The sequence below is a fragment of the Canis lupus genome, chromosome 20 (assembly GCF_011100685.1).
Source record: "Canis lupus familiaris isolate Mischka breed German Shepherd chromosome 20, alternate assembly UU_Cfam_GSD_1.0, whole genome shotgun sequence".
NCBI lineage: Eukaryota > Metazoa > Chordata > Mammalia > Carnivora > Canidae > Canis > Canis lupus.
The window spans coordinates 5,281,960-5,298,389 of NC_049241.1; the positions used below are offsets into that span (position 1 = coordinate 5,281,960).

At 50.0% G+C, this 16,430-nt stretch overlaps 1 protein-coding gene across 2 annotated transcripts in view; it reads right to left on the reverse strand.

The window, feature by feature from the left end:
- Positions 1-11,312: 11,312 nt before the first annotated feature.
- TRH (thyrotropin releasing hormone) overlaps positions 11,313-16,430 on the reverse strand; it is a 67,606-nt gene continuing 62,488 nt past the window's right edge. Inside the window, exons 1-3 of one of the 2 annotated variants that reach the window (XM_038565584.1) lie at positions 14,597-14,723; positions 13,192-13,413; positions 11,313-12,540 (exon numbers count right to left, since the gene is read on the reverse strand). In XM_038565584.1, coding sequence (XP_038421512.1) covers positions 12,032-12,540; positions 13,192-13,405 — 723 coding nt within the window. In that variant the 5' untranslated portion in view covers positions 13,406-13,413; positions 14,597-14,723 and the 3' untranslated portion in view covers positions 11,313-12,031. Of the gene's footprint in view, positions 12,541-13,191; positions 13,414-14,596; positions 14,724-16,430 lie in introns of those variants that run through there. The other variant, XM_038565585.1, reaches the window with a different exon arrangement.

Below are 16,430 nucleotides of genomic sequence, written 5' to 3' on the forward strand. Positions count from 1 at the left end.
GAGTCACCCAGGCCCCCCTGGATAATATATTTTCTCTTATATCTCTGAGGATACCAATTAGAGGGTTTCTCTCTCTCTCTCTCTCTCTCTCTCTCTCTCTCTCTTAACATTCTTTTCTGTTTTCAGAATTATCTCTGTTTCCTCTGGGGTCATTTTTTCCGTTTTGTTTTGTTTATCTTGGTCTCTTGTGTAGGTTGCAAGTTCTTCTGAAATATTTAGATCATCCTTGATCATTCAGGAAGGAGAGGAGCTAACCACATGTGACCAATCAACTATCTTCAACTAGAAATCTCCTGAGATATTTAAAATATAGAATCAACAGGTGTTACTGTGTCAGAGGAAAGCAGATACCCAAGCTCTGAACAAAGAAGCATCCAGACTATCTTTCAAAATGAAAGATCAGTTAATACTGATTCTAGCCTGGTGCCTGACCTTCTCCACAAAGCCCTTTAGGAGGGACCTCGAACACACCACAAGACCTCATGTGCCACATAGAGAGACAGCCCATTCTTATTGACTGTACCTCTAGGAACTTCCCCCTTTGTTTATAACTCATCAAGAAACTGCCTCCACAGTGGTAAAATCTCTTAGAAGCTAAGCACCTGGTGTCAGGAAGACAGGAGTCACAGGCCATCATCCATGGCTGCTTACCTGATCTTTGACAAGTTACTTAATGCCCCCAAGCTCAGTTTCCCCATCTGTAAGATGAGATAACTATAGTACCTATATTGCAAAGTTATTCGTGAGGATGAAATGAGGCAATGTGTGTGGTGTGCTTAGTGTGGGCACTTGGCATTGCCAGTGATCGATAAATATAAGCTATTACTTATTATTGTGGTTAATTAAAGCACTGCCTCTCATTGAGAAGGCAAGTCAGGCCCTCTATCTGGCTCTCAGTTCCAGCTGTGGCCACAAGAGAAGGGGAAGGGCCATGGTGGGGGGGGGGTGGCTGTTTCCTGCCAGAGGTTGCCCTGGGCTTGGGTTTGAGAAGTTCACACAGGTATAGGAGCCAGAGCTGTGGGGGGAGAAGGCTGTGCTGAGAATCAATGCCAAGTGAGAGTAGAGAAGGCTGTTGGGAGGGCAAGATGGAGGTAGAATTTACATTTCAAACAGAAATTAGCTTCTGGACTCTGTACAATCTATAGTGTAGCAGTTAAAAGCCTAAGTTTAGGCACCTGGGTGGCTCAGTTAAGCATCTGCCTTTGGCTCAGGTCGTAACCCCAGGGTCCTGGGATCAAGTCTCATGTCAGGCTCCCTGCTCCACGGGGAGTCTGCTTCTCCCTCCCTCTCTGCCCACCACTCCCCTTGCTTGTGCTTTCTTTCTCTCTCTGTCAAATAAATAAATAAAATCTAAAAAAAAAAAAAAAAAGGCCTGAGTTTTGAGAACGTTTAATCTTGGCCGAGCAACTCACTAGCTTTGTGATCCTTGGCAAGTGTCTTTGCTTCTCTGAATCTCACTTTCCTCATCGGTAAAATGAGAATAATAGCAGAATTTACCTGATAAAATCACTGTGGGGATTCCATATGATAACACATGCAAAATTCTGAGTTCTCTGAGCAGCACGTAGTGAGTGCTCAGTAAATGTAGCTGCTGTAATAAAAAAAAAAAAGATAATAATAACTTTTCCTTTGGTATCAATGGGCCTAAGGGGGTTACTAAAGTCTCCCATGATTCAGTAAGCCAGACTGGCTTCTGTCTCCACCATGGTAACAATATTGTGACTACTGGTAAGGCTGTGCCCATCAAAGCTCTGACAGGAAACAGCTACACAGTGTGAAAGAGAGAGAGAGAGGGAGAGAGAGAGAGAGAGAGAGAGAACTGAGAAGACTTTTTATCATGGGGAGGGCAGAGTGAAGAGAAGAACACAAGACAGTACAGCACCCAGAGGTGAACACCAGCAGGGAGTCGTTACCACCCTGTAGCCTGCAGGAGCAAGGGAGAAGATGGGGTAGCCAGAACACACAGAGAGCAGGAGCAGTCGGGGTGGGGCGGGTGCCCCACATGAGCTGTGGCCATTGTAGGAATGAAGTCAAAATAGCAGGGGGAAGGGAGAGGAGCGGAAGTACCCCAAGGTTCCTCTCTCCCTCCCTCCCACCTCCTGAATGACATCAAAATCTGGAGGGGGAGGGAACCCATGTGGGGCAGTATGCAGAGATGGGCCCGCTTGGACGCAGCTCGGGCAGAGGAGGGGTAGGGAACGCTAACAAGTGATAACACAAAGGCCAAGGGAGTATGTACCTGGAGTTCACCAAGTGACAGCCAGGGGTAGAAGAGGGCCCTGCTGGGCCTTAAAGGATGTTGGTTGGAAATGTCGACAAGAGCAGTTATGATTTTGAAGGGAGAGGTGACAGAGAAATGATACTAGGTGGGGACTAGAGCTGTCCCCAACATTCCTCTCCCTGGGCAGTGACCCAGGGAAGTAGCTGACAGGAGGTAGAGTGGGAGAAAGGAAGGAGTACTCCTCATTCAAAAACATGCTAAAATAGTGCAACATTTATAGACTGTGTTAAAACTTGTATTGTATTAGGAAGAAACACAAATGACTAGAAAACAAATGGAATTTATCAGCTTATGTAACTGAAAGGCTGAGGGTATCAGGTATGGCTGGATCCAGGTGCTCAAAGTCACCAGACACCTATGTCAATCTTTCCATGTCTTGCTGTCTTCTTGTGGGCTTCCTTCTCAACCAGGCTCTTTCTCTGCAGTGGCAAGATGACCTCCCACAGCTCCAGGCTAACAGTCGTACCAGTTCAGCAGCCTCTGAGGGGAAAGAAAGAGCCTTTCGTCAATAATTTTCATAGAAGTCCTGGAGCTGACTCTCATAGGCCTGGGTGCCCTAATCCTGGGCCAGTTACTGTGGCAGAGTGGGGAGGATGGGCTCAGGGCCCAGCTCAGAGCTGGGGAGTAAGGAGGCCTCCTCCTGGCTGTGCATCTCTCTGAAACATCGTGGTCATGGTGAACTTGGGATGACACCAGCAAAGCAGGTAAGTCCTTCACCAGCTCAGAGCAGGTGCTCCCCTGGAAGTATAAGCAATGCTGCCTGGAGGTAAAGGTATAGAGTATTGGGGAAGGGCACACACTCCAGAGCCTAGAGACCTGGGTGGATGGCTGGGCTCTGCTATGTCCCAGCTCCATGCTTCAGTTTCCTCCTGCAGATAATTGTAACAGTTACCTCCTGGGTGTGAAGATTTAATAAGTCAAAATACATAAAGCACTTAGAAAACAGTGCCTAACATATAGGAATGCTCAGTATTAGCTCTTCTTATGATAGTGCATGTCAGTACTTCCCACTAATTTCAGGACCTTAAAAATTATCAAGGAACTGAGGGACCTGGGTGGCTCAGTCAGTTGGGTGCCGGATTCTTTATTTCCAATCCAGTGGTGATTTCAGGGTGGTGGGATTGAGCCCTGCCATGGACTGCATGCTGGGCATGGAGCCTGCTTGGGATTCTCACTCTCCCTCTTCTTCTGCCCTTCCCCCCTTTTCCCTGTACTGCTGTGTGCTCATGTTCTCTCTCTCTCTCTCCCTCTAAAGAAAAAAATTATTGAGGACCCTCCCAAAGAACTTTTGATTATTTGGATTATATCTACTGTTTTTTCCTATATTAGAAGTCAAATAGAGAATTTTAAATGTTTATTTGTTCATTTAAAAATACGTAATAAATCCATTATGTGTTAATATAAATGTTTATGGAAAATATAGTTTCCTTTTTTATTTTTTTTATTTTTAATTTTTATTTATTTATGATAGTCACACGGGGAGAGAGAGAGAGAGGCAGAGACACAGGCAGAGGGAGAAGCAGGCTCCATGCACCGGGAGCCCAATGTGGGATTCGATCCTGGGTCTCCAGGATCGCGCCCTGGGCCAAAGGCAGGCGCCAAACCGCTGCACCACCCAGGGATCCCTAGTTTCCTTTTTTAAATTTTATGTATTTATTGATAAGGGACACACAGAGAAAAGCAGAGATACAGGCAGAGGGAGAAGCAGGCTCCTTGCGGGGAGCCTGATGTGGGACTCGGTCCCAGGACCCCGGGATCACGCCCTAAGCTGAAGGCAGATGCTCAACCACTGAGCCACCCAGGCCCCCCGGAAAATATACTTTTCAAATAAAAAACAATTTACTAGAAGAGTGGCATTGGTTTACATTTTTATGCATTTTTTTTAAATGTCTGACCTAATAGAAAATAACTGGATTCTCTTATCTGCTTCTGCATTTAGTCAACAGAATAAATTATGGTTAAAGTATAAGAAGATAACCTGGCCTCACACAAATAATGTTGTTAGGAAAGTACCAGCCTCGTAGATCCCCCTGAAAGGGTCTTAGGACCCTAGGTATCTTCAGAGCTGGTATATATGACACACGAGAGTCAGCATTTCTATAGCTGTTGAACTTGGAAGCAGATTGGATGTAAATCTCAGATAAGAGGGCAAATCACCTAACCTCTGTGACTCAGTTTCCTCCTAGAGAGGGTTGAATAACTTATTTCCTGTGGAGTGGTTTGAGCAGTGCTTGGCATGTAGTGAGTGCTAATAAACACTAACTGTTATTACTAGCTCAGAGCCTGGCACTAGTAGGGGCCCCCTTTTTTGCCTAGGTTGGGCATCCCCTCCAAGATAATGTTCAACCTCCCACAAACAGTCTGGACTTCAATGTTCTCCAAGATACTCTGAGACCCTGTGACCCTCCCAAGGGAGACCCAGGCTGAGCCCAGCATGTGCTTGTGCCATCTCTTTGGCCACAGGCTCGAGGCAGCCTCCCCCATGTGTGCCTGCCAGCCTCTGGCACGTCTGACCGGTTGTACCTGCGTTGGTGCCCGGCAGGCTCTCCTCCCCAGCAGCTGGCAATTAGGAAGTCACTCTCCATAATGGACAAGGCCTAATCAGCCTGCTGATAATTACCAGGCCCAGAACGTGGCTGCAATTCAGGAAAGATGATCCCCAAAGACTAGAGCCATTTAAATCCTGGCACTGACCATGGGTCCCCTTGGTAACCTGTAACTCAGCACAATTTAGCCACTGAGCTAATTGATGTTCTCCAAGGCAGTCAGCTCACACTTGGGCAATCGAAACGGGCTCTAATTGCCAACATCCTTCAGGTAAGAAGCTCCACATGTTCTCTTGCCACCCAAGAGGCTCGAGCAGGAACTGAATTCTCTCGGCACACCAGTCCTTTGATTGCATTTAATTAATCAAAATAAGGTTCGAAGAAAGAATTAATTAAAGAATATATTAGAGGAAGTCATGATATTAAGATGTTTCACAGCAAAGCAGAACAGACAGCTTCACTGAATTCGTGAGAGGCAGTTCCTTGAAGAAACAGTCCCCAGCTTTTCTTTTAAGATTGTATTTATTTATTCGTGAGAGACACACAGAGAGAGGCAGAGACCCAGGCAGAGGGAGAAGCAGGCTCCATACAGGAGCCCAATGCGGGACTCGATCCCGGGACCCTGGGATCATGCCCTGAGCCAGAGGCAGATGCTTGACCACTGAGCCACCCAGGCATCCCTCCAAAGAGTAATTGGGTAGATGTTACACTGGGTTGCAAAATAAGCTCTCAGCTCCGTGGCCCGCCTTGGGGCTGGGTTTGCAGATTTGTGGTGACTGCACAGCATCCTACAACATTGGGTTTGCCTCCCCTCCTTGCTCTCAGGCTGGGGAATCAGGCAGACCTGGTCTCAAACAACAGATCCATCATTGCGTGCGTGGTCTTTATTCCTATTAAACAAATATTTGCTGAGCCTATGCTCTGCACCAGGCACCATCCTAGGTGCTGGGGGTGCTGGAGTGGTCCCTGCTTCATGGAGCACAGAGTTTGGTGAAGGAGGAGCCACTTGTTTTTTGTTTTGTTTTTTTTTTAAGATTTTGTTTATTTATTCATGCGAGACAGAGAGAGAGAGAGAGAAAGAGGCAGAGACACAGGCAGAGGGAGAATCAGGCTCCATGCAGGGAGCCCGAAGTGGGACTCAATCCCGGGTCTCCAGGATCACGCCCTGGGCTGAAGGAGGCACTAAACCGCTGAGACACCCGGGCTGCCCCAAAGAGGAGCCTCTTATAAAAAAAAAATCAACCAAGAAGAGGGTTGTAGATGCTCCTGGCACCTCACCTTGTCCCCTCAAGTCTCACCTTCTCAGGACACATCATGGCATTCTGAAATTCTTCCCACAATGGCCTCCTTCTTGTGGTGGGCACGTAGAGCAAGCTGGAAGCACCAGGGAGTTAACATCCCCAGGAGCCGCCCTCAGCCCCTGATCAAAGGGAATCAGCAGAAAATAGCCACCTTCCTCACCCCATCAAGTGGGACAACCCTGAAGCCTTTTTTCTACAGTTTCCCAAGGAAAACCTGCTAACTAATGCATCCCACATGTACTTCCCTCCCTATTCCCAGTCATTCCCCAACTCCCAAACCACTTCCTGGGATCACCCTCTAAGTAAACTACTTGGACTCAAATCCTTGTCTAAGGTCTGGATCTGGGAGCATTCAGCCTGAGACAGATAAGATTTCAAACTATGAGAGCTGTAAGGAATGGGCAGAAGCAGGTGCCTGCATGGCTCAGTTGGTTAAGTATTTGCCTTCGGCTGGGCTTAGGTCATGCATGATCCCAGGGTCCTGGGATGGACCCCTGCATCGGGCTCCCTGCTCCAAGAGAAGCCTGCTTCTCCCTCTCCCTCTGCCTGCCATTCCCCTATTTATGCTCTCTCTCTATCAAATAAATAAATAAAATCTTAGAATAAAAAAGGGAGGGGCAGGAGGGATGCAGTGCACATCCAGACAAAGTGTTATCTGAAGTGACAGTTAAGGAGGAGTAGGAGTTACCTAGTGTAAATCATCAGGATTTAGCCAAGCAAACAGAAACCATTCTGGAAATGTTAAATGGAAAGAGTTAACACAGCAGGGCTGGCATTCTGCTCCTGGCACTGCTGTGGCCTCATAGGTATATTCAAATTCATCCTTTGCAATTGGACATGTGTCCTGATTGGCTGATACCCGTCTTGGACAAGTTGTTGAATATTTTGAGAATCACTCTTGGAATTAGGTGTTTATGAAATTGTTGAGGGAGGAGCAGCAGGCTTGCAGAGTGATACCACAGAAGCAACCTGCCAGGGAAGCTGTTTCCTCTTTCCAATAAGGAGGTGGGAAATAAGGGGGCCACCATTGGAATTACTAAGTTTGAGAACCCACTACTTGGAGCACCAATCAGCAATAAAAAGGGACAAACTACTACAACATGCTGCATCATGGATGAAATTCAAAAAAAGTCCTAGTGGGTAGAAACCAGGCGCAAGAAACCACATATTGTGTGATTCTATATGTATAAAACGCCTAGAAAAGGCAGATTGATGGAGGAAAAGTAGGTAAGTGGTTTCCTGGGGCTGATGATGAGAGAGTCATTGTAAACAGTACTATCTTGGCTGTCTGAAAACGGTAAAAAAAAAAAAAAATCATTAAATTGTATGCCTGCAATGGGCAAATTCTTTGATATGTAAAATACATACCTAATAAAGTTGTTTAAAAGGAAAAGAAAAAAGAAAAGCCCATACTGCTGAAGTGGTGAAGCTGGCCAGAAAATTGCCATCAACCACCTACTCTAGATACTTCCAAAGCTGGTGTTTGGACACCAGAAAGCTGTTGCAGAAATATCATACCTCACTCTAGCCCTGCTTTTCAGCAAGAATAGTCAAAGCAGCCTTCCAAATCTCACTTGAGACCATCCATGTGAAGAGCTTATTGTGAAGCCAATCAAGACTCTAGCTGCAAGGGAGTCTGAGAAATGTCCCCTTTGCTTTCCCACCTCCACAATGCAGGAAGACACACAGGTAATATAAAGAGTGGGAGAAAAGAGGGCTCTACACAGAGGGAATACCTAAGGACAGGGACCCCCAGGAAGTCAGACTGGGGAACTAGGAAGTGACCTGTAGCTTTCCACATTCACTCAATTAATATTTATTGAGTACCTACTTCATGCTGGGCCTGGTCTAAGCAGCTTAGATGAAGGTAGATACAACTGAGCAGGATTCCAGTTGAGAGACCCAGAGAGGAGGCATCTGTGTTAGTCAGAATTGGCTAAGTTTGCTGCAGCAACAAATAAACCCTTTAATCTCAGTGACATAATACAAGTTTATTTCTCACCCATGAGAAGTCTTTTTTTTTTTTAAGATTTTATTTATGTATTCATGAGAGACACAGAGAGAGAGAGGCAGAGACACAAGCAGAGACAGAAGCAGGGTCCCTGAGGGGAGCCCGACGTGGGACTCGATCTGGGGACTCCAGAACCACGCCCCGGCCGAAGGCAGGTGCCAAACTGCTGAGCCACCCAGGGATCCCACACCCATGAGAAGTCTGATGTGCATGTGCGGTGTCTAACTATCTGGTGACTCTGGGTTCAGATCCCTCCATCATGCCTTCTGGCATCTCAACATGTGGCCTCCCAGGCTTTCCAGGCAGTAAGAAAGGGATCAGGGAAGCTCACGGGCTTTAACTGCCTGAGCTGGGGAGTGACACCTGCCTGCTCTCAACCCATTGGCCAGGGCTAGTCATATGACCCCACCCCAAGTGTGAAGGAGCCTGGGAAATTTAGGGGAGCACAAAAAGCATCTCTGCCACAGCATCCTGGGCTGAGTGAAAGGCACATGAGTGAGAGTGGGAAGGAGAGGTAGTATTTGGCACATAGCACATACACTATCCTAAAGATAAAGCTCCAATTCCTGGCATGGACTCACAATAAAGCCCCAGTGACTGGTTTTTGGTTTTTGGCTTTAAAAAAAAAACTTGAATATGTGTGTGATTAGAAAATCATTAGAAAATGAAGGAAGGAAGGAATAAGTGATCCTACAAGGTTCAGTTTTGAGTCCCTTCTGGTCCTAGCGCACCAGAGCTCAAAATGCCATTTATCAAGGGCCTACTTGGTGCCATGCACTGTGCTAGAACTATACACATATCACTCCAGCCCATTTAATCATTAGAACAACTCAGAAAGAGGTAGGGATTACTGGGCCCATATTATAGATGAGAAGACTGAGGCTCAAACTAGTTTAATCATTTGTCCAGGGCTGAAGCTAATGCCCAGATCCTTTCCATCATGGTGCATTGGTACAATCACTCACAGGAGCAGAGGGAAAAACCTTAAATGGCTGGGAGGGTGGGTTTCTCACACCCTTCAAGTCTTTCCATATGTGAGGAAGTAGCAATCAAGTTTGGAAGCAAGAAGGGCGGCTGGGGGGGACTCAGTCAGTTAAGCATCTGCCTTCAGCTTAGGTCGTGATCTCTGGGTCCTGGGATGGAGCCCACCATTGGGCTCCCTGCTCAGTGGGGAGCCTGCTTCTCCCTCTACCCCTCCCCATTGCTTGTGCTTTCTATCTCTCTCTCAAATAAATAAATAAAATCTTTTTTAAAAAGTTTGGAAGAAAGAGAAGTTTGGAGTACATCCTTGGTCAAATGCTTCACTCACCTATGCTCAACTGCAACTCAACTTTTTTCAGCTGCAGGTGGACATGGTAGCTGGCCTGAGGTGGTCACGGGATTCACTGAGAAAGCATCTATAAGCACAGAGCACCAAGGAAGGGCTGCATAAGTGGTCCATACTGACTCTATTAGGGCACATACCTTCAGAGAGGGACTGTGAGCAGAGGGAATATTATTAGGGCCCACTTGCCCTGATGGTGACAATGGATGTTTTAAGAGCTTCCTGAAGAAGGTGGCCAAGTGGGGCAGAAAGTCAGATGTGAGTACTGGAAGGCCAGTCCTACATGTCTCATGCATCCTGGGGTGAGACCCTAATCTCTGTGTTGGTTCTCTCATATGAAAATGAGAAAAATCAGCAAATCCATCAAATGCTCAGTACTTCAGAGGGCTTGAGGGAATAATATAGAAAATATGGGTGTAGGGGCAACTAGGCAGCTCAGTCAGTTAAGTGTCTGCCTTTGGCTCAAGTCGTAATCCCAAGGTCCTGGGATCAAGCCCTGAGTTGGGTTCCCTGCTCAGCAAAGAGCCTGCTTCTACCTCTCCCCCTGCTTATGGCTGCTCATTCTTTCTCTCTCTCAAATAATAAAACCTTTATTAAAAAAAAGAAGAAAGAAAGAAGGAGAGAGAGAGAGAGAAAGAAAGAGAGAGGGAGAGAAAGAAAGAAAGAAAGAAAGAAAGAAAGAAAGAAAGAAAGAAAGAAAGAAAGAAAGAAAGAAAGAAAGAAAGAAAGAAAACCATGGGTATACATCTTACAAACCCTAAGTCTTCCTCTGTCTTGACAACACCTGAACCGTGAACTCCCCCAGGAGGAGGGGAGCTAGGGCTCAGACATCCTTCTAGCCCCCTCCTTCCACTGCCCAAGAAGGTGACCAAAAGTTGTCAGAAAAGCCAAATAACCCATCCATCCACCAAACAAATGATGGTCTAATTCAAAGTCTGAGGCCTGAGGAAATTTGGGAATTTAGTTTAAAATAGAGGTTGCAAATTGGCAGTCAGTAGACCAAATTCAGCTTCAGAAAAAGTTACTTAACCTTTCTGTATCTTGGTTTCCTTATTAGGAAGACAAGCATAATAATAGTAATACCTAGAAGGAACGTTGTGAGGATTAAAAGAATTAATATAGGGGAACTCAGCTAGCTCAGTCAATAGAACTTGTGACTGTTGGTCTTGGGGTTGTGTGTTTGAACCATACGCTGAGTGTAGAGATTGGTTAACAAAAATAAAATCTTTTAAAAAAATTAAAAGGTTATATGTAAAGTGCTCAGGACAGTGCCCGACACACAATAAGTGTTGTATATGCATTGTTGTTATTGTTATTTGATTCACATGGTGTTAAAGGTTTTAGATTTAAGGGTCTTCACTTAGATGGCCTCTCCATTTTGCCCCAGTCCCCACCACTCCCTCTTGTCCTGCACCCAGCTTGCCTCCCTGTCCGGGCCCAGAAGGCCCCTGCTTTGAGTCCCCAACCATTGCCTGGTCCTCTGTCATTGTGGCTGCTAGATGGCACACTGTTGATTCCTGCCATTGAACCATGATGATTACAAACCCAGGGTCCCTGCTGCCCTTCCTCAACAGAATTGGGGAATTCTAATCCTGTCCCCCTCAATTTTTCTGTATTTTTTAAGATTATATTTATTTATTCATGGAGACACAGAGAGAGGCAGAGACATATTGCAGAGGGAGAAGCAGGCTCCCCATGGAGACCTCAATGCGGGACTCAATCCCAAGACCCCGGGATCACACCATGAGCCAAAGGCAGACACTCAACCACTGAGCCACCCAGGCGTTCCCCCCACAATGTTAAAAAGAGAAACCCCACACCAGCTGAGACAAAACTGCAACCACAGAGCTCCAAGATTATCCAGATGCATGTTTTATTATCATTCAGATGATTATCATGGACAGGGGAAGTCACCTAGAGGGTTATATACAGGTTCAGCTTTCAGGGATGTTTACACATGCCTGCACATATTTATTCCGGAAGCCATCACACAGCACAGCACAGGGGGCCTCCACCTGCAGTGCTTCGCCCAAGCAGAGCACAACCATGGGTCAGGGCTCTGCCCACCCACAGAATGATGCCCAAGGAGGGGAGGAGATTCTGGGTTCTGGAGGTAAATAAGATTAACAGGTAGCAAATCTTTACTCATGGAAGAGGGAATAAAAACTGGATTTGGACATCACATCTTCAATTCCACCCTGTCCTCACCAGAGTCACCCTGCTTCTCTTTGGGAATCCCTTAGAGGACCCAGAAGGGTCATTTTAGCCAGAGCTAAGGAAGGGGAGCAGCCTGGGGCGGGGGGGGGGCGGTGCGGGAGAGGGATTCTGGGATCTGCCCCCTTGCCAACAGTGTAAAGTGGGATAATATGGGGTTTTAACTCAGAGGCTCGCTTTCTCATGTCTCTGAGGGGGGAGAGGGGACAAGGCCAGGGAACTGGGTGTTGTATATGGGGGGTGCTCAGGTGCATGGTCAAGGATCTAAGGAGGAGGGAAAGAGGGGATCACAAAGGGATAGCGCCCACAGGGCTTACGACATTCTTAGACCCAAAACTTTATAGGAAACTGGGTTCACTCCTCCAGCGGTTCCCTGGCCCAGGCTGCCCGCCGCCCAGGATGCTGCCGCTTCTCCTCGGCCCCCTGACCCCTGCTCAGGTCATCAAGGAGCCCCAGGAGGAGTCTAGCTTGACCACAGGCTCCCCCAGTCCCACATGGGCCTCCCAGGGCCCTCTTGCCTGGATGCTGGCGTTTCTCAGGCATCAGCTCGCCCTCCTCCCCTTCCTCCTCCTCTGCCTCCCAACTCATCTGGGCCTTGGGATCCACCAGCCGTCTGCCTGGGTGCTGCCTTTTGGTGACAGCGTACTCCAGCCAGGAGGAGCGCCGACCAGGGTGCTGCCGCTTCTGCTGGGTCCCATCGGACCAGGCAGCCGCATCCTCCCGCCGGCCAGGGTGTTGCCGTTTGTGGGGGCCCACAGCCAAGCCTTCTTCCTCTTCCTCTTCGACCCCTTCTTCAGCCTCGCCCTCCCTTTTGCCTGGATGCTGACGCTTGGAGAGCCAGTTGGTCTGAACCGTCTGGGACTCTGGGGAAGGAGAGAGACCAGTGAGGGCCCTCTGCCCCTGAGCGCCCACTCCAGCCCCGCTCCTCATTCAGGCCGCTTCCCTGCAGCACTCATCCAGAGTCACAGCACTGCACAGTCTCTCAGAAATCACAGACACACACGCACAGATGGCCAAAGGTATGATCTCGGGTTCCAGTCCCACCTCTGCCACTCCCTAGCTGTGTGACCATACACAATTCACCTCACTTCTCTGAGCCTTAATTTCCTTCTGTATAAAAATGAGCAGGAAATAACAGTATGGATCTAAGAGCTTGTTAGGAAGACCAAATAGTGTGATAAGGTGTTTGAAGTGCTTAGAACGGTGCCTGGCATATAGGTGCCTAGAAAGTAGTAATTAAAACTGTCACATACTGAGACTTCTTCCTCTCTCCCTTGCACAGAGTCTTCCCCACTGAAAGTCTGCTCTCTGTGAAACATTCCCAGGACGCACATGGAAGAGAAATCTGATCTCAGGAAAGGGTCAACTCGTGATCCTGCTGAAGTTATGGTCAAGAGTTTCAAGCTTCTCAAAGGCACGAGTTTAGATGACCCAGTAGACCCCCACCTCTGGTCCTGGTTTCCCGCAGCCCTCTTCGAGGGGCCTCTGGTCGGAGGGACACACCTGCCCCTCACCTGACTCCGGATTGCCCTGGTTCCCTCGCAGCCGCTGGAGGTCTTCCCGGAGGAGGAGGAGACGCTCTGCCTGGCGCAGTAGGTCGTCCAGATCCGCGTGCTCCGCGGCCATCGCCGCCTCCTGCTGGGCCACCTCCGGCTGTGCGCTGCCTCCCGGGATCCCAGCCACGGTGAGGGTCAAGGCCATGGCGAGCAGCAACCAAGGGCCGGGCATTGCAGCGCCTGATTGGAAACACAGAGAGAGGATAAGCGCGCCGCACCCCTTTTCCGCCCGCACTATCTCCCCCTTTCCTGTCCCAGCGGGTCCCCAAGCTGGGTAACAAACCGTGTCCATACCCTCCCTCGGGCAGGACTACGTGCCAGCGTAGGGTGGGGCGGGGGCAGCCTCAGGCCTTGGGGATGCTCAGCCCTGGAGAGGCTTGGAGAGCCTGCCCGTGCGCCCAGTTCTGCCGCGAGCCTGGAAGCCACGGGAACCCCACCGCCACCGCCACTCCTCCGTGTCCCTGGGAGCGGGGGAAGCCCGAGTGGCGAGGCGCACGGCCGGCTCGCCAGGAGTGCAACCACCCAGAGCGCACGGCCACAACGCCCACTGGCCAGTGGCTAACACTCTTCCCTGCCCCACATCCTTGGTCCAAGGCTCCTTTTCCAGCGGTCTAATCCCGGTGTCAACGCTCTGATTCCACAAGGCTAAGGTTCCATTTCTTTCTTTCTTTCCTTTTTAAGATTGTATTTATTTATTCATGAGTGACACACACACACAGAGAGAGAGAGAGAGAGGCAGAGACACAGGCAGAGGGAGAAGCAGGCTCCATGCAGGGAGCCCGATGAGGGACTCGATCCCAGGACCCCGGGACCACCACCTGAGCCGAAGGCAGACGCTCAATCACTGAGCCACCCAGGGGCCCCTAAGGTTCCATTTCTAATGCTAAGATTCTGTGGCTAAGCTAAGCGGCCAGCTCTAACTCTAAAATCCTAATTGCGAGGGTAAAATTTTTCTAAACGCAAAGGCTGAAACTCGAAGGCTAAGATTCGAGTCCAACACGAAAATCTGTTTCTAACACCTGGATTCGGATTCTACATCTCCGGCTCTGACCCCGGACGCCCTGATTGCCCAGTTTCTGCCCCAACGGCCTGCCGGCCCTCCGGCTGCCATCCAGGCCGGGGTGGGATGGCGAACTTTCCATCCTGCCCACCCGAGCGCCGAGCGCCCCGGCAGCCGGGACGGAGTGCACAGGAGCGGAGCCACCGGCTGCCCGTCGAGCCCCCGGGGGACGGGGCGGGGTGGGGGGCACGGGCGCAGCGCCCCACCTGTGCGCGATGCCACGCTCCGGGAGGGCTGGGGCCCAAGAGCCGGGGCTTCCCCCGGGGCGCCCCCGGGCTGGGGAGAGGGGACGGGGGTGGTCACCTGCCCGGCGAGAGCTCCGCGGGACGGTCCGAGGTCCTGGGCGCCGCGTTCGGAGCCTCCGCGCGGGAGTCGGCGGGTCAGGAGGCCGGGAGCGCTCGCAGGGCTCGGACGCGCTGCCGCTCCTCGGCGGGGCCGCGGCTTATATGCGCGCGGGGCGGCGGCGCGGGTGAGGCCAGCGGGAGGGGTCGCGGCCGCCGGGAAGGGGCGCTGACGGCAGCGGGCCCCGTGGGTGCCGGCCAGCCGCCCGCCCGCTCCGCCGGAAGGATGGGGCGGGGGCGGGGGCGGGGGCGCGCAGGAGGCTGGGGTGCTGATGCTCGGTCGCCTCTGCACCAGCTCCGGAGCTTCGTGGTCGAAGAAGACGCTCTTGGAGCCCGAGATAGAGGCACAGAGACACTCAGAGAATCACATGGCTCAAAAGACACACACAGGAAAGACTAGGAGACAGAGATGAGGCCTGAAAGAGGTACAGGGGGCAGAGCAGAGACAGACACCTACACGGAGATAGAGAGAGGGAGAGGGAGAGAAGGAGAAAGAGAAGCCGGAGAGGACAGAGGGAAAAAGTAAGGGACAAACGGGACCTGGACTCTGCTCCTGCCTGGGTCACCCCCAGCAAATGCCTCCTGCTCCCTGGGCCTCAATTTTCTCATCTGTACAGTGGGAGACCGGGACGGTTTTCAGAATTCCCAAACTGGAAGCCTGGGGCCACCACCAGTTCAAGGATGGCTTTGTTTGACTCCCGTATCCACGGTGACTTGGGGGGGGGGGGGGCCGGGGTGGAACTGAGTAACATTTAAAAACCTGAGGAGGGCAGCCCGGGTGGCTCAGCGGTTTAGCACCGCCTTCAGCCCAGGGCCTGATCATGGAGACCCGGGATGGCTCCCTGCGTGGGACCTGCTACTCCCTCTGCCTGCGTCTCTGCCTCTCTCCTCTCTGTGTCTCTCATGAATCAATAAATAAAATCTAAAAAAAAAAAAAAAAAAAAAACTTTAAAAATCCGAGGAACTCAAGAAAAATTTGGATTTATGGCTTCTTTTCAAAATTTCTTGAAAAATGGTCAGTCCTGGACACACCGGAGTTAGGCTGGCCCACTTAGGGGGAACTACATTTTTTTTTTATTTTTTTAAATTAATTAATTTATTTATTTTTTTAATTTTTATTTATTTATGACAGTCACAGAGAGAGAAAGGCAGAGACACAGGCAGAGGGAGAAGCAGGCTCCATGCACCGGGAGCCCGACGTGGGATTCGATCCCGGGTCTCCAGGATCGCGCCCCGGGCCAAAGGCAGGCGCTAAACCGCTGCGCCACCCAGGGATCCCAATTTTTTTTTAATTTATTTATGATAGTCACACACACAGAGAGAGAGGCAGAGACACAGGCAGAGGGAGAAGCAGGCTCCACGCACCAGGAGCCCGACGCGGAACTCGATCCCGGGTCTCCAGGATCGCGCCCTGGGCCAAAGGCAGGCGCTAAACCGCTGCGCCACCCAGGGATCCCGGGAACTACATTTTAGACAGAGGGAACGAAAAAAAAAAAAAAATAGACAGAGGGAGGCATCAGTGAAGGCACCTCCTACCTCTGGACAATCTAACATTAGTCTGCCCGTACCCCCCCCCCCCCCCCCCCCCCCCCCGCCCCATGTAGTACTGCTTCAAACCTCACACATAACCTGTTGAATGCCCCAGGCCATGCTAGTGGTCTGGCCAGGGATTCCAAAACTGTTTAATCATCACTCCTTTCTGCCATATCACTGCACCTTCACATCACCTGCCAAGATAAACAAGGTAGAGACTATTAGTCCCGCTTTATAGAGAGAGACACAGAGGCTTGGGGAAG